Source organism: Sinohyriopsis cumingii, chromosome 19 (assembly GCF_028554795.1).
Source record: "Sinohyriopsis cumingii isolate HCF-2022 chromosome 19, ASM2855479v2, whole genome shotgun sequence".
Classification (NCBI taxonomy): Eukaryota; Metazoa; Mollusca; class Bivalvia; order Unionida; family Unionidae; genus Sinohyriopsis; species Sinohyriopsis cumingii.
Genome location: NC_142979.1, coordinates 25,438,673 through 25,458,993, shown reverse-complemented (window position 1 = coordinate 25,458,993; position 20,321 = coordinate 25,438,673). Strand labels below are relative to the sequence as shown.

The window sequence follows — 20,321 nt, the reverse complement described above, 5'->3', positions numbered from 1 at the left end:
AGATTTTCATAAATTTAATCCTTCACTTGATACGGATAAAATGTCATCTGTGTACCTCACAAAATCTGTTGAATTACTTTGAAAGTATAAACAAGCCATCTGGAGAGTTGATAATGTTTTTATTGTATTGTCATTACTTAAGGCATTGTTAAATGTAGTTTTAGTTTTTTGTTCTTAGTTTTGCACATTTTTTTCACTTTTGTGATCTTAGTCCCTCTCCCTCCTTTTTTTTGTTTCATTTTGCTGTTTGTAATTTTTAATAACATCAGTATTTGTGAACCTTGTTGAGTTGTTTTGTTTTGAAAATGTTTAGTTTTTAGTATCCTGATTTGGTCTAAGGAGACAATTACAGAAACGATTGAAAGGCAGGTAGAAAATTCCTAAGATCCAAGTGTTCAGATATCTGAATACTGGCCCCTAATCCCAACACTGAGTCAGTTACCAGTATAGTGTGGGATGTCCATGTGGCCTGCTCTCTGTACACGCAAGATTTCTTGAACTATGACATCAGTGACTATGTCTTTTTAACAGTCACAGCTGCAAGAAAGTGATAAATATGGATATGAAAATTTAGCCACCCATTTGCTTTTCAAATCTCGAATGAGAAGACTGGTCCTTGAGATCAGTTAAGTGATGTGACTTCAGGGGATTTCATTTCTCTTACTTGTCTCACCTTGCAACTACTAACATGGACATAGCTGAGAAATTGCTTATCAGTTTTAAGCCCAGTGAGCCCAAGTCCCCTGCATGCCAGAGTAAGGATTCTGTCAAGATTCAGGCCCCTGGTGAAACCAAAGCCTTACCAGAATGTCAGCCTTTCTGTGCAGTCACTGAGAAGTTCCATGTATGGACAGGATATAGTGAAAATGTGTCTGCTCTGCTCTTATGTAAAGTAGACTGTTAGACGTTTCAACCCACATTGAAGCTGGTTAAAACTATTGTAATATCCTCATCTTTGCTTGATGTGACTTTATTTGTGATCTTAAGACTTGCAGAGACAGTTGGTAATGATCATATTTGCCAGTGAATATGCATGCAAATGTTAACAGGGCAGCTGACCATGCAGATACACTCTCTGTCTCTTGATTTAGTAAGCAGGGATGCCTTCCTTTGTTGTATTCACTCAAGCCGCATTAACTTCATTGCTTTCTTGTTGCTGTTGATTCTGAAACTGGCCACTTAAGACTACCAAACCATCAACTGACACCTTCAAACATCATATGAGAGTGGATATAGGCCATGACAAGGATCTCTGGGACTTGTTGACTAACTTTGATCTGATTTGGCCCTGGTGCTCCCATTGGTCCACCAGTGGAATTTCATTTGGGTTCTTATAATTTCATCCAAGTTAGTGTCTGTGGAGAGAATGTTGCTGTAGCTATCTTGAAAAAAGTGCTTCTTGATAGCATTGGCCTCAGCTTCCAAAGTGATTGGATTGCATGAGACGATAGTCATGCATTTTCTCCTCCTTTTTCCTATTATCCTTTTGCTAATGTTATTGGGTAATTTTTTTTATAGAGAAAGGGATTTTTTATTTATAAATCACATTTATCTGAGAACACTTGAGATCACATTACGATTAAGCATTCCACACCTCCATATTAATGCAAGTATTGTCTTTGGTGTTTGCTCAAGCCTAAACTGAAGAACATCTGGTATATGGGCATCCACCTATCTGTGTCAAGATGTAATTAAAGTAGTATTTTTAAAGAGATAGTTTCTATTTCTATAGTATATATGGTATACATAAGGGAGAGCTCTGTTTTTTATCATCTTTTGGGATGTCTGGAATTGGGGATAGTTCAGAGATAAGGAAGAGTTTTTGGGGGGTCAAAGATCAAAGTCATGGTGATATTTCGAAGGAAAATGGTTTCAGCATGAGTTCGCATCTACTTTGACCCCAATATTATTGATAGCTTACATTTGAGACGAGGGAAAAATTCGGTTTATGTAAAGTTTAAAGCTTAACAGTCAAGGTCACAGGATATGCAAGAAGGAAAATGTAGCATCGGCTCTTAACAGAAATGGTTCAGGCACAATGTTTTTTCAGCTGCTGTGACTAAATTTATGTGAATGGCTTGCATTTGAGACAGGGAAGATAATAATTAATTTTGGCATCCATTGGGAAAAGGTCAGGTCACAGGGACTGAAAGAAGGAATAACATACTTCACAAAACTACTTAAGTTCTGTACCATATGCCTTGACTAAACTTTGTACATGGTTTGTATTTTCATGACAAAGAAGACACCAGTTGATTTGGGGTTTATAGGGTCAAGTTGAACGTCACAAGGACTCCAAGAAAGAAAATGGTTTGCACAAAGTAACAAGCTTTTAGACCAAAAGAGGAATAATTATACTATTTACCACAGGGCTTATAGCATGCTGTTTATGATAAACTTGTTAGCTAATTGCTAACAAAATATTGTGGCATATTTTCTGGTCTCTTTTTGTATGAAAAAATGTAAAATGTCAGTTTGTTGTGTTGTAATGGATCAATTTAAATGTGTAGATAATAATTTATTGTGATCAGTTTGGTCTAGTTTGAGCTAGAGCAAAATTCTTCACATAAAACTAATGTGGAATATTTACTTCAGGACAATAATGAAATTTTTCAATTCCATATTTCTATATATGGTAATTGTAATGGAGGCTAAACTTGTAACCATGTGCTAAACAAACATTACATGGCATTTTTCATTACGAATAATTATTTGAATCTAATGCCTACATTCAGTTTTCTAATAGCTCAGATTTTTTGGAAACAAATAGTGCTATGTCATTTCCATGTTTTTACTGTCAACATTTTTAATTAAATGTTTTCAGACTAAAAAATGACAGTTACCAATTCTGTTATGTTATCCAGAATGGGTAAAAATTTGTTCAGTTAGCAGATTACATTGTCTTGAAAAATGATAGCATATACTCAGAACATTTAATCTGTAAATAGCACCATATTTTATCTGGGACATTTGTGTTAATTTTTATTGTCTTGCATTGAAGAGTTGGAGAGTGTTGATGCCCTACTCTGGCCAGTATGTCAAGGTAAACATTAGCATCTGAGCCTTACTTCCCAGCATTTTCTGCCTGTCCAACATCTTGGCATGCATTTGGAATACTCCATTCCTTTTCCATGGAATGTGCCTTTTCTGTTGTTAGTTTTACATACGTTATACTTTGCACATTAAGTAGATTTTTTAGCAGCTTACTGTTGAAAATTTAAAAAAGAAGCCGGGTTGAAGCATAACAGTTTTTAGTGGAGATGTGATCAGTAATTTATGAATAATAATAAGAGCTTATTACCAGTACATTTTTCATAATGGTTTGTTATGTATACTAAATTTGTATGATTTCATAAATTAAATTGTGCAGTAATTTATGTCTATTCATCCAGAATGAAGCTGTTAAAATAGGCAAATACATGCCTAAAATTTGCAGTTCTGTAAATCAGAGGTCATTTATAGAACTTGGCTTTTTCATCTTATCGACTAGATTGGAAATTTTGTTGTCTTGCATGGAAAGCATAAGAAAGATGTCATTATCACTTTTCTGATGGCATTGTTGTTGTTGCCTGAGACTTTTGCATATTCATAAAATGGTTTATTCATCTTGTAGGGTACAACTCATCTGCGGCAAAAGTTGGTCACAGTGACCTCTTTTCTTGTTCCTGTGTCTGTGCTGGGCATTTGGAATATGCCTTTGCTAAGCAAGCAAGGCACAGAATTCTGCCAAATTCAAGAGCTGATTTTCTCTCTAAATTATAAAGGGTCAAACGGTTGATGAATTTGCACTTTAACCAAGCACATTACCTGCTAAACTTGTTCTTTGCACAATCAGTTCCCTGAATGTTCAAATGGTATTATATCATTGACATGCATGGTTATTGGGTTGTACAGAATGTTATGACCATCTTGACTAGCAATAAGTTGGAGGGTGGGAGGGTTCAGGATGGCCATAACCTGAGTGTCTTGTGGGGTTCAGGATGTGATTGACATGATTGACACAGTTACCTTGTGTACAGGGCCTCGAGTGGCCAAGTGGTCTAAAGCGCTTTCCGTTACGGATCACTGCCATCTCACCTCTGACTGCGTGGGTTCAAGTCTCGGAATCAGCTAATGTGGGTATGTGAGAAAGCTTGCCAGTAGCTTCTCGTGGGTCGGTGGTTCTTTCCGGGGTTTTCCCGGGTCTCTTCCTCCACCATTAATACTGGCTGCCATGTATAGCCTATCGTGTGCTGAAAAATGGCATTAAACCCTACAACAACAACAACAACAACAACAACCTTGTTTATCCACTATCCCACCCCACACACCAGCCCAATGACATACAGCATTTTTAAATTTAAATCTAGCCTTCTTTTAGGAGATAATTTCCACTGTTGCCATGTTAATTACATATCTTGCTTTATGAGGATCTGTAGTGATTAAAGTGCCATCCTCATCACCAGAAAGGTGCAGGTTCAAATCCTGCCCAGGCCATGCTGGGTTGCTAGTTGTATGAGGAACTGTGGTGGCTCATTAATTAGCTCTGACCAGAAGGGTGGACTGTCAGATCCTGCCCAGGCAAGGCCAGCTTGTCCACCATTGTGTCTCTGGTCCCTTCTGCAATCCCAACCATGGATGTATTAGTTTTGGACCTCCTATAGTTCAGTTGAATTGACCCAAAAACAGTTGCAGGCATTAAGAATGAAACCTTATCAGACGCACTGTTATCAAATAGGCACAAAGCAGATTGAATGGACTGTAGTTGCATTGATCATGTTGATGGTCATGCAGAGTTGTGTAGGATTTTGAACATAATCACACGGCTCCAAACACCAAGAGTTCATTATATGAAAAAGAACCCAAGACAGCATTTTATTGTTGTTGTTGTTATGGGGTTTAACACCATTTTTCAGTACAAGATAGGCCATACATGGTGCCCAGTATAACTGGTGGAGGAAGGATGGCAAGCTTTCTCATGTACCCACATTGACCAAGCCCGAGACGTGAACACTCACAGACAAGGGCGAGATGGCAGTGATCCATAATGTAGAGCACTTGTAGACCACTCAGCCACTCGGGGTTTCCTAACTTTGTAATCTGTGGGTATGGGATGAGAAACCTGAAATCATGGAGCTCTGGGCATGGTTATCATCATTAGCTGTTAAGGTCATATCATAGTAATTATTTTTTGCTGAATGTACAGCAGGGCTTGAAATTAGCGGTAGTCTGCTAGCCCGAGGCTAGCAGATTTCCTGTCGGACTAGTAACTTTCATAATGTTAATAGTCCGATGGGCTAGTAAGTTTCGGTTATCAATAGTCAGCGTTTGTTTATGCCATTCCCTAATAAAGACTTGACTTAGCAGATGTTCTGTAGAATCAAAGCAGTGGCCATTGTAAACACAGTCGTAAAATATTAGCATGAGAAGATGAAGTCAATTTCTGCCTCGGAAAGGTGTGTTTCTATAACAAGAATCCATCCAATTTTGTGCATTTCACTTAACAGTGCAAATTATGGTCCTGTCATTAACAACGGAAGTTTGGTAATTGATCCTAATTAATCTGATTCGAATTAAATGAAAAAATGACGTGATATCGCACTTTAATTCACTTGACCACAGTAACAAACTACAAAGCGGTATACCACACAAAAGAACATGGCAAAAACTCTTAAAAGAAATTAGTTTCCACATTTTTTTTTTACGGTTCTTTTGTTTTTTTTTTTTGCTCGCTACCCAAACGCTCCAACAGTTACAAACAGGAAACTACATATTTTACATTTCCATCGAAATAATTATAAGAATTAAATCAATTTATTACGATTACGTTATTGACACATCCTTTCCATACAACTACTTTTTCTATGATGATAAGAATAGTTTTTATATTTTCCCTTACTAGAATGAACAAATAATTGAATGCATGTGGAGATATCCAAGCAGATTGCTGTACATTTGTTGGGAATTAAAATCTCTGAGCATGGGCATCTAAGATTTGAAAAATTTCTGCCTTATTATTAATTTGAATAATACATTGAGGTTCGATTAATTAGGAACAATTACCAAACTTACGCCTTATGATGCCGTAATTGGAGCTGTTAAATACAATGCGCCGAGTGTCAGATGGCTTCGTTTGATGGGAACACACCTTTTCCAAGCTGAAACTAACACTATCTTCTGATGCTAATATTTTATAACAGTGTTTACAATAGCCACTGCTTTGATCATGGAGAACATCTGCTGAAGTTAAGTCTTTGTTAGGGAGAGGCCATTTAATTGTGGGAGGGGGTAAAGACACGTGTTTTGAAACGTGTTTCTTGCTCTCACTTTCTTATATAAAGGACACTGTGCCATTCCTTTTCTTGCTTTAAATAATTCGCGTCAGCTACACTATAACATTTTGTATTTCAAAACGAGGCACATTTCCCTCCTTATAAGACAGGCAAAATGTGGCATTTGATAGAAGGTGTTCAGCCACCGGAAAAAAAGCAAAAGTTGAATGAGAATGATGAGGAATAATTCTTATGATAGGGAAAAGCGTAATGGAAAATTTCAGAAGAAATGGACAAAAGACAGGGAATGGCTGAATTATGATGAGGAAAGGAACGTTATGTAGTGTATTTGGTGTATGCAGTTTGCAAAAACAAACACACAGAAAACATACAGTTTTTGTTGCAGGTTGTTCGAACTTTAAAATTGAATCAGTAAACGTACATGAAAGCTGTGTGACATTGTTTTGTGAACAGGACTAGTAAAGATTTGGCAGGACTAGTAAATTTCTCAATATACTAGTCCTTCTGGCTACAAAGAATTTGTGTTAAACTCGAGCCCAGTACAGGATGGTACACCACTCATAACAAAGAAAATAATGAATTTAGGAGGGTCATACCAGCTCTATAAACCCTGCAAATAGACTAAGTAACCAGTTTATTACCTCTTGGAGCTGTCTTTAGAAATTTTCATTCCTCAGCTCTTTTTATTTTGATGCTACTGTTAAAAAATTATTTTAATAATTGAGATTATTAATTTAAAGGGATTTGTTTTAAGTCAGTAAACTTATGAAGTAGCAGTGTCTACCACTTAGCAATTCTGTTTCCAGGAACACTAATCATACAGCCTTTGAAAACATAGGTGATTTATCATATGCCCTGGCAGGGTTTTGTGCACCAAGAGAAAGCTGCAAAACAGTGTTTTTTGGCCTTCACTATTGACTTATCAGAGGCAGAGAATTTTCTCTAAGGAGTAATAATCAAAGTCACTATTCTGATTAGTTACTGTTGTAAGTTACATCATACAATATTGCCTTTGTTATCATCACATACATATTTTGCTTTGAAGGACTGGCCAGCTACCAGACCCTACTCTGGTAACTATGGTAACTACCTAAAGGTAAAGTACTATGAATGCAGTTGATGTTGTACTTGTGAAAGATTTAAGATACACTATATTCAGTTTTTTGGAATGTGGCATGTCTCTGGATATAGTTACCACACCATCATACTCTTGTTGTATATTTTTCTGTTGCATCTTGTTACCGTTATTCTGTTTAATGTTGTTGCCATGGCATCTGATGGTCATACGGAGCTTGTGAAAGTCACATTATCTCCACTGGCTGATTTCATTGAGAATTAAACAATATTAACCTTTAGAAGAGGTTCATTCCCATAATATTGTAGAACTGTTTCCTGAGATTTCAAATACACGTTTGTCTCTGCATGTGTTTTTGTACATGTGTTTGCTACAAGCTGAACTATATAGAAAGATGGCAACCAATTTGATGCATGCACCACATGTTGTTTACTCTGCAAATTATATTCCTTCAAGTTTTTGCTGATTCATTCAATGTGTTTTTCTTTTCTCCTCATTGTAGAAATGTCATTATGCTGAGTGTGCTACTATCTGTAAATAAATAAACAAATTTATTATTATTATTATTATTATTATTATTGAAGAAAAAGAATTCATAATATAATTTTTACAGCCTTGTGATTTTTGCCTTTGATTTTTCATACAGGGAACTTTCCATGCTTATTAAGATTTTGCAGATATTGTTTGTAAGGATCAGTTAAAGAAATAAGTAAAATATTTAACCAGATAATTCTTTTATATACTGAAAAATAATAATATAAAGATATAATAATATGTCGGAGAAAGTACAGACAGTGAAGTAAATCTGGAAATTCATAGTTTAACATTTTATTGCCACAAATACTAAGGGGGTCAAGCTATAAGTTTGCACAACACAATAACTTTTTCTCAGCATTCGATTATTGACATGGATTGTAGAACAGTATTAATATGGTTTCATACAGTTATTGGTAATTATACATGATTCATGAGAGAGAGACAGACAAAGAGAGAAAGTGAGGGTGGGGGTAGAGAGAGTATATAAATGAATGAAAATATAAGTGAAGAAAGGACTGAATCATTGGTTATCAAGAAGAGGTACTTACACCAAAAAGAAAAACCCATAACAATAAATGGCTCAAAATAAAGAACATTATATCTTTGTTTATAAATAAAAAAGTTATTGATGTTATTGGGGTTATAAAATTTTGAATACTTCTTAGTCATATAAATCATTTCATGTCTTTAATGTACATTTGGAATATATGAAAAAGCAAATACTGACATTTATAGTAAAACCAGATCCATATAGTGGTCACTGGTATATATAGAGATGATTGAACTAATTTCCTACATTGTTCCATGTGATGTACTGGCAGTTAAATATGTGTTGTTATGCATTTTCTACATCTTCACCATAAACACACAATTGATTATCTCTGAAATTATTAGAATATAAATCATAATATAATTTTCAGTTCTGGACATTGTTGGTGTATGCAACACAATACATGAGCCATGCCTATTGTGTTTCTCCTTTTATCTGGCTTTTCAAAGTTAAAGGTTTCTGTAGCCAGAATTTTACTTCTCTGCTTAGCAGGGTTGCCTATTGGACAGTACTTGTTGATTGGTTAGATTACTGATTGTATCATTTTTCTTTATGTCCCAAATCTGTTCTTAAGGACTGACGAGAAGTTTTCACTTTGTGGTGAATGTGGATATTTAGTTTCAGCAATAATTTACCCAAGGAACAAGAAAATTCAACTGTAACTGCATTTGGGATGAAGATACATTATGTACTGAAACTGGGTCACTCTGACCTACACTTGAGGGTTTAATGAAAGCTGCCTAAGGGATACTGATTTGTTGTACAGAATTGGTGGTAGTATCTTTTAAGTTCTTGTTTATAAACTATATTTGTTTTCATTGTTAATGATTATTATAGTTTTGGCTACTAAATTCTTTTTTTTTGTCAATTATTGTACATCCAATTGGGAAGAGATTTCTTTTCTTAAGGAGAATATTTTTTATGTTTATCAATAATAATAAAGTTTGCAGCATTCATTAAATACCCTAATACTGGTAACCCATAATTCAAAGTTAATTTACTGTTTTTAATGTTGTGTTCCTGCATGAGTATAAGCATATATAGAGTGGGCTCTATTACTTTCGTATTACCTTTCATTTCTGACTTCCTTACTATTTTAGGAAATTAAGGAAAATAAAAGATTGTGGTGTATATAAACTAAATAGCATGCTGTATTCATCAGATGATTTATGTTAGAGTTCCTAATAAAGAATGTATGTGCTTAATCAAAATTATTCCAGCCCATATTTGAAGGAAATTAAGTTCTTGCTATAGCAATGTCTACTATCATTTGGAGCAAATTTTGTTTCAAGTTTCCACCACATCATTTACAAGAGTTATGACCCCTGACTGCCTGTCCTTCTGACATTGGTTTTGCAGCATAATTTTATTCAGCTATTTTTCATTTCAACCAAATCTTTCGTACAGCTTTGTATTGGTAAAACCTTGAATGAATTAATTTTAACTGTTCCATAGGCTTAATTTCAAAAGTTATAACCCCTGATTGCCTGTCATCCTATATTTGCTTTTGTTTTCTAAGGAATATTGAATTTCAACCAAATTGTGGACCTTTAAATAAACGCAAAAGACTTTTCATTAATTGATTTATAATTTCTAAGTCAATTGCTATGATGTGGTCTCTAACAGTTACCTTCTTTGCATTTCAAACCTAATGGAACTTAACCAATAACATGGTGTCCATATTTGTGTGGCTGAGTATGTGTTGTTCACCAAACAAGAGTGATGTAGTTCATCATGTTCCATAACCTTAGGATAATTTTGTAACTTTATGTATCATTGTTCCTTTTCATTTTTAAAATTAATACATGAGTAAAGCATTCGGGGGTAGCGTGGAAGAGGATGGATGTTAAATCATTTCACTTGGTTACTCACTGATTTTGCAGATGTGATCAATGATAACAATAGAATCAAGCTAGAGGTATACTAGGTGCATGAAAAGTTTAGTTTCAAACGATGGATTCATTATGGAAAAGTGATTTCCAAAGTTCATAGTGAACTTAAAATTACTGAATTGGCGTTGGGGCCCCAAGTGGCTGAGTGGTCTAAAGCACTTACTGTTCCGGATCACTGCCATCTCACCTCTGTCTGCGTGGGTTTGAATCTCAGGCTTGGCTAACGTGGGTACATGAGAAAGCTTGCCAGTAGCTTCTCATGGGTCGGTGGTTCTTCCCAGGATTTTACAGGGTTCTTTCTCCATCAGTTATATTGGCCGCCATGTATAGCATATCTTGTGCTGAAAAATGGCGTTAAACCCTACAACAACTACAATGGAATTGGCACTCTAAGGTTTGCTCAAGGAAATGTCACTTGAAAATGCAATGAAATCACATCATCAGGATTTTACTAATATAGCAATAAAAAAAAATTCAGCTTTGACATTTTTGGTTCGCTGGAATATAACTCTTTTTTTAAAAAAATAAATAATTTTATTCTGAATCTAGAGTAATGCTTGAATGAATTGGCAAATTCACATGCATAAAGCAATGATATAATGCATCATGTTTTTGCTGTTACACATGATGTGTTTTGAAAGCACTTGGAGTGATGTTTTAAGTGTTCTTTCAGAGACTGAATATATTGAGTACAAAGGTAATTTGTACCGAGAAGTAAAGATCTTCATTAGAAAAAGGTATTTATTGACAGTTTATCCCAACACTATTATTAAATGAGTATTCATCTACTTGACACCAACCCATTCTCATTGTCTATGTCCATCCCTTGTTTTAGAAGGCCTCTTAGTAACTCACACCCTTTCTTTTGCTGCAGTATTTGTTTTTAGACCCCAGTCGTGTTATCGAGGGAGAGGTTTATTGATAAGCTCTTCAGACTTTGTTTTATTAAGAGGATTTCTTTTGTTTGAGGCAGGAGGTGTAGTAGCATTAGACTGGTAATCCAAGGGTCAAGAGTTCATTACTTGCCCTGGCCAGCCTGGGTCAGCTGCCTATGTGTGTCCTTAGAAAAACACTGAGCTCTATTAATTTTCTTGGCCTGATCTGGCCATTAATGTTCTTTAATGGACATTAAAACCAACAGCTAAACAACATCAGGGCCATTTGAGATGCTCCCTCCCAAAACTTCTAGTGCTACTTAATGTTCAGTGATATGTTTATAATAAACTGCATGATGATACTCCGGTCTCAGAATTATTATTTCATGAGAATGTTACTGACAAAATATGTATTTTGTTTATTTAGAAAAATCCACTGATCCGTGTCCATCCACCACTCGACAAATTTTTGGAGATAGAAAACGTTTTGGTATGAGATTATAGTTAACATTATGAAATTCTTTTTCCCCTATTTTCAAATTTTCAGACAAAATTTGATGAAGTTATATTTCCAGTTTGACTTTGGCCCCCTTCATTGCACCATAATGGTGAGGGCATCTGTGTGGTATGGACACATTTTAGTTTTCATCATAGTTCTTTTAGCTTTACTGGTAATAGACTTGAATCACTTGTGCGAATGAGTTTGCCAGGGACACATAAAGTGTCCATTAGTACAATTATTATGGCTACCCCTCCAAATCTTGAATGGATGGCTGTATCTACAAGGAGTTTTCATGAAAAGACGTTTAGTTGGTCAGAAATGGAAATAATGTCCCTTGGACATCCATCATGGCCATCACTGTTACCATCTTGAAAATCTTGTCATCTCTACTCAAGAATAAACGGTGGTTCATGCATGCTATTTACTAAATGAGTTATGATCTTTATTTGGTAATAAGCAAAATAGTGCTGCTCTGACTGCCACCAAATCTTTTTATTACTGTTTGTAGTAAATATATAGCAATAGCTTCTTGGGGTATCACCAAAAAACAATATTTCTTGTTGATCCTAAATTAAAATGAGAACAATCTTGTATATAATATGGATAGCATTGTAGCCACTTTGAAAATCTTGTTATGGCTACTTTTCCTAATGATATGGCCTTGGTGCAATGTGGGTCTCACTCTAAAAGATTTTTGTGATATCTAGTTTTTTTGTAAATGAAAAAGATACTGACATGCAGCATGGCCATCTTGAACATCTTGTTACAGCTATTTCTGAATGGATTGTCATAGTGACATGGGGTTTCACAGAAAGACTTTGGATATATAGTTGGTCCTAAATAAAAATGGTTCCAATCAGACAGGAGTCTTTTGAACGTGTTAACTCGAACAAAAGAAAATGTTTGTTGCCAAATTTGTTTTGTTGGAATTTCTCAAGAATATTGGAGATGATTTAAATATTAGCAATTAAAAAGAAAGAAAAATGCCTACAATATGCCTGGAAATTCTTTTCAGTGGAGTGTCAGCTGCTTTATGACTCATGTTCTGATGTCAGTGTGAAAGGTGACAAATGGTAACAGTATAACATATAAGAGTGATCTAACTGCAAAATGCATAGACCCTGATCTTCCATCACATAATCTTCAAAGAAATCTAGGTCTGTGCATTTTCTTAGATATCAGTGGAAGAAAACATAGACCCTGATCTGCCAGCACATTATACAATGGCAGGTCAGGGTCTCTGTTGTTTGCAGTTGGACCCAACATGTATGCCAATATATACCATAGATAGTCATTGAACCATGACAGACTCTTTGTTGGATGATGAAATGCCATTGTATTAATATGCTGTTGGAAAATACAGCGCTGGCATTAGCCAGTGAATGCAGCAAAATAGTTTAAGTGATAGAAAGTCCAAAATATTCCAAAATTAAAAGATGTTTTGGATATTTGGGTTAGGGTCGTAAAGTATTATTTGATTTATCCTGAAAGCAGATATCTTTTCACTTACCCATTGCATGCAGTTGTCTGCAAAAGAAATTTATAGAAAAATGTCTTACTGTGTAATTAAATTGATTTTGAATTAATAGTGATAATTTTGAATTAATAGTGATAATTTCATAAATATTGCAGTCAAAGAGAGCAGTAATGCTTGATAAATGTCTAGTGAAAGCTGAATATGTGCTGGCCCTAGGTCAGACAAATGACTTCACTGGTTGTTATTGTTGATTATGTATTAATTTACTTATAGGCTAGGATAGGACTAGTCAGGTTTTGTAATTTCAGATATGCAGCAGCCAAATGATAGCCAATTTTAGTCGTCAGTCGTTGACAATGTATAAATTTCTTGATATTTTTTACTTAATACATGATTTTATGGATGCATGAACATCCACTTTTCCCGTCTATTATGATATTGGTTTCTTTACAGTCCTCCGCTGCTCGTGGCTTTGAACCCGGTGCCAACAACTTTGCCACAATTCGCACAACCTCAATTGTGACAAAGGAGATGAAAGAACATGAGCACACAAACGAGCTGCGGGAACAGTTCACAGGTTACAAGAGAATGAGGAAGCAGCACCAAAAACAGTTGCAGCAGGTTGGTAGAAACGTCTGCAAATCTGGCTGTCTTTTTGTTTGTTGATCTTTACAAATGAGATGTTGAAATAATTCATAGGCAGAAATAGAATGCCAACCCAGATAAGATCTTTGTAAGACCATCAATATTTTTCCAGAAGTTAGTGCAAGTTTCATTAGGTGTAATATCTTGTATTGATATTACTAAATTTGAAGTTCAGAAATGTGATCTGAAAGTGATGCATACATGCTGGATTATTTTAAATATAGATACAGAATAACGGAATCTCTTATTGAAACAGAGTCAGATTATTTGAACATAGTACACAGCAAGTGCCAGCAATAAAGCCAAAATTTTAGCATAACATCCACTCAAAATGGCATAGGAAATGACTGTGGTTAGAAGATAGAGATGGAGATGCTTTGTGTACTGCATGTGAAACAAAAACAAGCACCTTTTAAAGTAGGATGCACAACATAGGACCCTTATGATAGACAGGCACATAAATTTAGCTGATCCTGTGGCAGCTGTATGGGCAGAAGCCATGAAAAATGATTTCAAGCAGGAAATTCTGGCCTGACTAAATCCTGTTTCTTTTGTGCTTTTGTTTTGTATTGTTATTGCCAAAGTCCATACCAGTCTCAGTTGTTTTATAAAGTTCTTTCAAAAGTTTGTCTTACTTTATCTTGCCTTCCTGTACTTTTTGTTTTTATTATTTTAAAAATTCAATAGTTTTTTGTTTATAATTTTTTTCTGCTGTCAATCTTACCTGTACACGTTAATACACCAATGCTAGACATGCAAGAACACCATCAAAAAGGAACATTTTTGCATGTGGTTAAAATTTTATAAATCGTGGATCCAGATATAGAGGGTAAACAGTAGTATAGATACAGTAAAACACAGATAACATTTGGCATGACCGTTTTGAAGATGTTGCAGAAATATGTTCTTATGTATGAACCATTTTTCTGAAGTAAGAGGTCCAAATTTGTCACATTGAATTTAGAATTGGCACACTTTTGATAAAGGGATGGGGGAGTTGGCACTAGTTAGAAATATGCTAGAAAATCAATTAAGGCAGAGAAGGGGTCATCTTATGAGTGAGATATAAAAATAAATTAAAAAATATGACCTTACCATGATGACTGTATATCTTGGGAAACTATAAGTCTTGGGATACTCATAATTATTTTCAAAAGTAATTTTTTATGACCTATAAATATTTGGACACAAAATTATAGCAATTGTTTCATGTTTTGGGACATCAGCATTTGTTTTTCTGCTAATTGGTCAGTGTAATAAAAATGTAATAAAGATGTTTGAGAAATAATGTTTTGAAAATAATTGTAATGTCAAAAACATTGTTTTAGTTTGCTTTGATGTTAACGACCATAACCATTTACACAGGTAAGGAAATGATGCTACTGTTATTGAGTACAAAGGAATTAAACATCAAAGTACTTAGCCACAAGACAAAACTCTCTTACCAAGCCAGTTTCAGGGTTTAAATGCTTAGGATAACTGGCTTATGATAAATGGATTGCTCTCAGAAGAAAAAAAATATATCCAGCAAATAATAAACGAATGAGATGCAAAAATAACCAGCTTGTCAACATGTATATTTAGGCTAAAACTTCTAAACTTGCTCATCCCATTTTGTTTTCTTTTATTTCCAGACCAGGATGGGCAGTTAACCTAATGTTTTGATAGAGTTGCTAATTTGATAAATATGACTTTAATCCTTTAGTGTAAAAGCAGCACTGCATTGTTTTCCCCAATGGACAATCTGCAGCACTGTTGTTTTTCTCTGTAAAATCTACAACTAGTGTGCCATGAATCTGAAACTTGTTCAGTGCCATGTTGAATATATTTTGATCATCAACTGCCATCAGCTCAGTTGTGACAATCTTTTGATGTGATTTCAAAGACGATATGATCAAAGTGTCTCAACCTGTACCTAAGTAATGGTCCAAATTTATGAATAGTCAGTGTTGTGTCAATTAGTGTACTTGCTCAGTTAGATATCATACATCATGAATTGCTAAACTTTGGTACTTTCACCATTGTGGGGAAAAGAAAACAGTGTGTACAATGGAGCATCTAAGTTAAAGGTTATAGACTTTGCAGAGAAAAAGCATTACTGAATTGAGTGTGTTGGAGAAACAGATGCATGACTGGTGCAAGAAAAGATTAGTTCTAGTTTATAGTGTCAGACATCTTAAGAAAAGTCTAATAATGGAAAGTACTTATGCAGATTGGGAGTTTGGTTAGAATGAGTGGGTTCTCAACCATGGTTTCAGGCACATTTGATGCAGTCTGTGAAATAGTAGTTCATCGATATCAGACATACCAAGCTGTGATCTTGGTGGCACCACGTCAGTGTTACACCCATTGAATGTGTGCCTAAACAACCCATTTAAGGCAAATATGCAGTAAGAATGGCACATGCAGATTGTAGATGGGCCCAAAGAATTTATAAAGATAGGAAATGTAAAGCACACAGAGATTGAGTTGGTATCTCAGTGGGTGTGTAATGTGTGTGAGGAAATTCCAAATGAGGTGGTGATCAAATCATTTTAGGAATGTGGTATTTCCAGTGCAATGGATGAGACAGAGGATGATGAACATTTCAATGATTTCGATTGAGATAAGACCAACACTAAAGTACCTGCAGATGACAGTAAAGACAAAGAAACAGTTGAACGATGAATTAGATGAGTGAGTCGGATGATGTTTATGATGACCAGATGACAGGAGGAATTCAGAACTTTATTTCATTACTCTGATAATGAAGATGAATTCTTGGGCTTTAAACCAGATGACATCAGTGAGATATACAGGATACCGTGAATGACAAAAATGTGGACTTTGCTTATTATAATACTTTTGGTATTACTGTATTGCGAGATACTGTGAATCGCATGATTCTGGATTACAGTTTGAATACCTGTATATGATGCCAGCATGGATCTTTTTTACATAAATGGATTCAAAATATTAAACATTAATGATTTCATTACGTGAAGATTACTTATCAATTTATTTGAACATATTCAACATAATAATACAACTGTATTTATTCCAACTTGGTTTTGTCTTAATTTGTCATATCTTTCTATCCAGTTTGACATGTTTATTTTTCTCCAAGTACAACTCCGACTTACTGACCACATGTTTCCCCTTGCAGATCAATTTGACTTGCAAAAACACCTCGACTTTTAGTAGGCTAATAGAGAAAGACCCTTTTTTGCAGCCCTAAAGTTGGGGTGAGGGGGGCAGTCGACTTATAGTCAGATCAAGTTATAAGCAAGTATAAATGTTAGTTTACAAGTTCCAAAGCTCCATTTAGCAGAAGTTAAAACTTGGAGTCCAGTTGTACACCCACCAATTCTCCAGTAAGAACAAAAACTTTGCTTTATTTCAATCGTGTATAAATCCACCCCTGCTCTCCTATTTTACCTCCAGAAACAGATCAGAATTTCAAATTGTTTGGCACATATGCAGATCACTCTGTCACCATACAGTTTGAAGACTCCATCTTGACCAGAGTGGGAGGCATCATGCAACATTATGCAGGCATGTACATATTTCTGAATGGGCATGCCACCATGATGCAGGCATGTACATATTTCTGAATGGGCATGCCACCATGATGCAGGCATGTACATATTTCTGAATGGGCATGCCAACATGATGCAGGCATGTACATATTTCTGAATGGGCATGCCAACATGATGCCCACTTTTGTTCAAAGACATGGTCATAGGTTCTTAATTAAGAGAACTTGTATATTGTCATTTTTGCCATTTCAGAGAAAAGTTTAGCTTTTCAGTTGCAATAGCAAGTTCTTGCTTAATGTTTTTGTTCCATTTGCTTCAGATGGAGAGCAAGTTCCAGACAGAGATGGAAGAACACAAACAGAGGCTGGACAAGGAGTATGAGAATCTGCGCCAGAGTTACATGTCAGAACTGGAGAGGCTGCGCAAGAAAATCCAGCAAGAGTTGGAAAAAAGAGTAAGATTTGCAGACTTTGTTTCTTAAAAAATAAAGGATTTGGTAGGCTTAAACATCTCAGGATTTGGAATTCTAAAGCATTGATTTGGTAGACTAAAACATCTCAGGATTCTGTATTCTAAAGCATTGATTGGTAGACTTAAACGAATCAGGATTTGGTATTCTAAAGTATTGATTGGTAGACTTAAACGTATCAGGATTTGGTATTCTAAAGCATTGATTAGGTAGACTTAAACGTATCAGGATTTGGTATTCTAAAGCATTGATTAGGTAGACTAAAACATGTCAGGATTGAGTAGGCTTAAAAATCTTAGGATTTGGTAGGCTTAAACATCTTGGGATTGATTGGAATTTCCTAATTGGAAATGTTTGGAAATGTTTTTATTAATTATCCATAGCGCCTCTAATTCAGTAGCAGAAAGAGGCAAAATGCTTTGCTTCTGTTGATCTTCTTCAAGTCCATGCATCCATTCCATTGCAGTATGGATCATTTGGGTGCTCGCAATAAATATATTTGTTGAGACAATCCAAACGTTCAGTGGATTAGATTCAAGACTTTTTGTTTCACAGGACGATATCCATATTTTTATTTTTAGGAAGGTATGAAAACCAGTCTAGCATCACTAGAGGCCAACATGGTGGCGTTAAAGCATAGCTGCCTAGTAGATGGCTAGCAAACTTAAACATTGTTAAATCGATTTATACCTGCATGAAATCGATATGAAAATTTAAAATCGTTATATCTTTAATCTGCTGAACGATGATAAAACATGTGTGTTGATGAAATTTGAGCTGGTATTAGCGATTTCGATTGCTATTTGCATGAGAACACACAATCTCACAACCGTCATTTTAAGATATTGTAGAAAAAAATTAAATGAAAGTCATTGAAATAAAAATACAAAAACAAAAGGGCACAAAATTCTCTATGTTTATTCCGAGACCAACTTCCGGAGTTTTGTTTGGTATCACGTGACTACCACGTTGACATGTGCTCTCTCACGCAGGGAACCAGACTATTCTGCTTGATGAATCAGACTGGCCAAGTTTCTTGTAGTTGTTCTCGAAATAAAAATGTTGAGAATTAAATGTTCTTTCTGGATTTTGCAAAAGGTATCAGACTTTCATTTAATATAATTTAAATTTTATCCAACAACATTGAAAAGGAGTTTGTTGTTGATATCACGGGACTGTTTGGACTTCCGATGTCGTTATTTAAGATTTGTGAAGTCATGTGACTATTAACACAAATGGCTAGTACCGGGTCAGGTTTCATCGATGCATAGTTACTTCTAGTCTGTCAGCTGTCAGTGGATTAAAGACATAACAATTAAAAAACTTGACATTTTTGAGAAAAAATATAATTTTACTATCGATTTCATGCAGGTATAAGTCGATATAACATATTTTAAATTTGCTAGGCCCACTGGTAAGCTATCATACGGTGGCAGCAGATTTCAATTTTTTTATATGTAATTGCTCTGAACCTACACTCCATCCTAAGTGTCCATATGTGTAAAATGGGGTTGGAATATTCAGAGGAAAACCGGATTAGAATAATGTTGAATCTCTATGATGATATTTGGTACGAAATTATTACACATTGACTTGTTGCTTGAAGCATTGGTTTCAGATCTTAAATTGACCGCAGGAGAAATGGGAAATTGTCATCCCTTTTATTATATATTAAGAAACAAAAAGAGCCCATGTATCAATAGAGGTTTGGGGACTGGTTTATTGAACTACAAGAAAAGTTGATTTTTTCAGAAAATTCAGCCTTTGTTTTATACAACAATGTATAATTTTGAAGGTCTTTTGTCAAAATTTAAATCAACTCTTTTGTAAATGTCTTTCATTAGTGGAATTTTTAACCAAATTGTCTTAAAAGTTTAGGTTGGTTGAAAAATCTTGTTTGAGATTTTATTGGCACACACAAATTCAGGGTTAAACTTTTTTCGTTACAAGATCAGATTCTAATACTTTGCATTTATTGGGTTTATTTCATACTGTGATAGGAAATGTTCACTTTGTATAACATGCACATATATTGCTTTAGAATTCTTTAGAATTAAAGGTTTGAAAGAAAAAAAAAAACAATTTATGCTCATTATGTTGTTTCTACATAGCAGCATAATACAGGTCAGCAAAGTAAAGTTAGAATTTGTATTCTGTGCATTGAAATGGCTTTAAATGCCAATTTGTAGTAATATAGTCAGATTTGTTCTGTGTGACTCATTTTGTGGTTTTGTACATGATCAATTCTTTTCTGACATATGTTTTGGAGAGTCTTGAAAGAGAAACATCTTTAGATTTGGAAAATGCATGTTTTATAATCCAAAATATTCTTTAATCATATTCCTAGATGGTCATATGTTAACCTTGAAAAAATTTATTTCATCCTGGAAAAGACCTGGAAATTTGTATTTAGAAAAGCGTGGGAACCATGTTAGACCAAGATCTGTCTGTGCATTAAGTGTTGTCTGATCAGGTCCAGCAAACTATGATATGTGGCAGCAGATGCGAG

At 35.1% G+C, this 20,321-nt stretch overlaps 1 protein-coding gene across 14 annotated transcripts in view; it reads left to right on the top strand.

The window, feature by feature from the left end:
* Positions 1-20,321, top strand: part of LOC149775311 (serine/threonine-protein kinase TAO1-like) — a 91,415-nt gene that overhangs the window by 44,006 nt on the left and 27,088 nt on the right. For 2 of the 14 annotated variants that reach the window (XM_089943761.1, XM_089943759.1), the window contains 5 exons: positions 3,002-3,043; positions 7,318-7,368; positions 11,629-11,691; positions 13,634-13,801; positions 17,663-17,797. In XM_089943761.1, coding sequence (XP_089799887.1) covers positions 3,002-3,043; positions 7,318-7,368; positions 11,629-11,691; positions 13,634-13,801; positions 17,663-17,797 — 459 coding nt within the window. The remainder of the gene's footprint in view (positions 1-3,001; positions 3,044-7,317; positions 7,369-11,628; positions 11,692-13,633; positions 13,802-17,662; positions 17,798-20,321) is intronic. The other 12 variants (XM_089943760.1, XM_089943764.1, XM_089943762.1 and 9 more) reach the window with 6 other exon arrangements.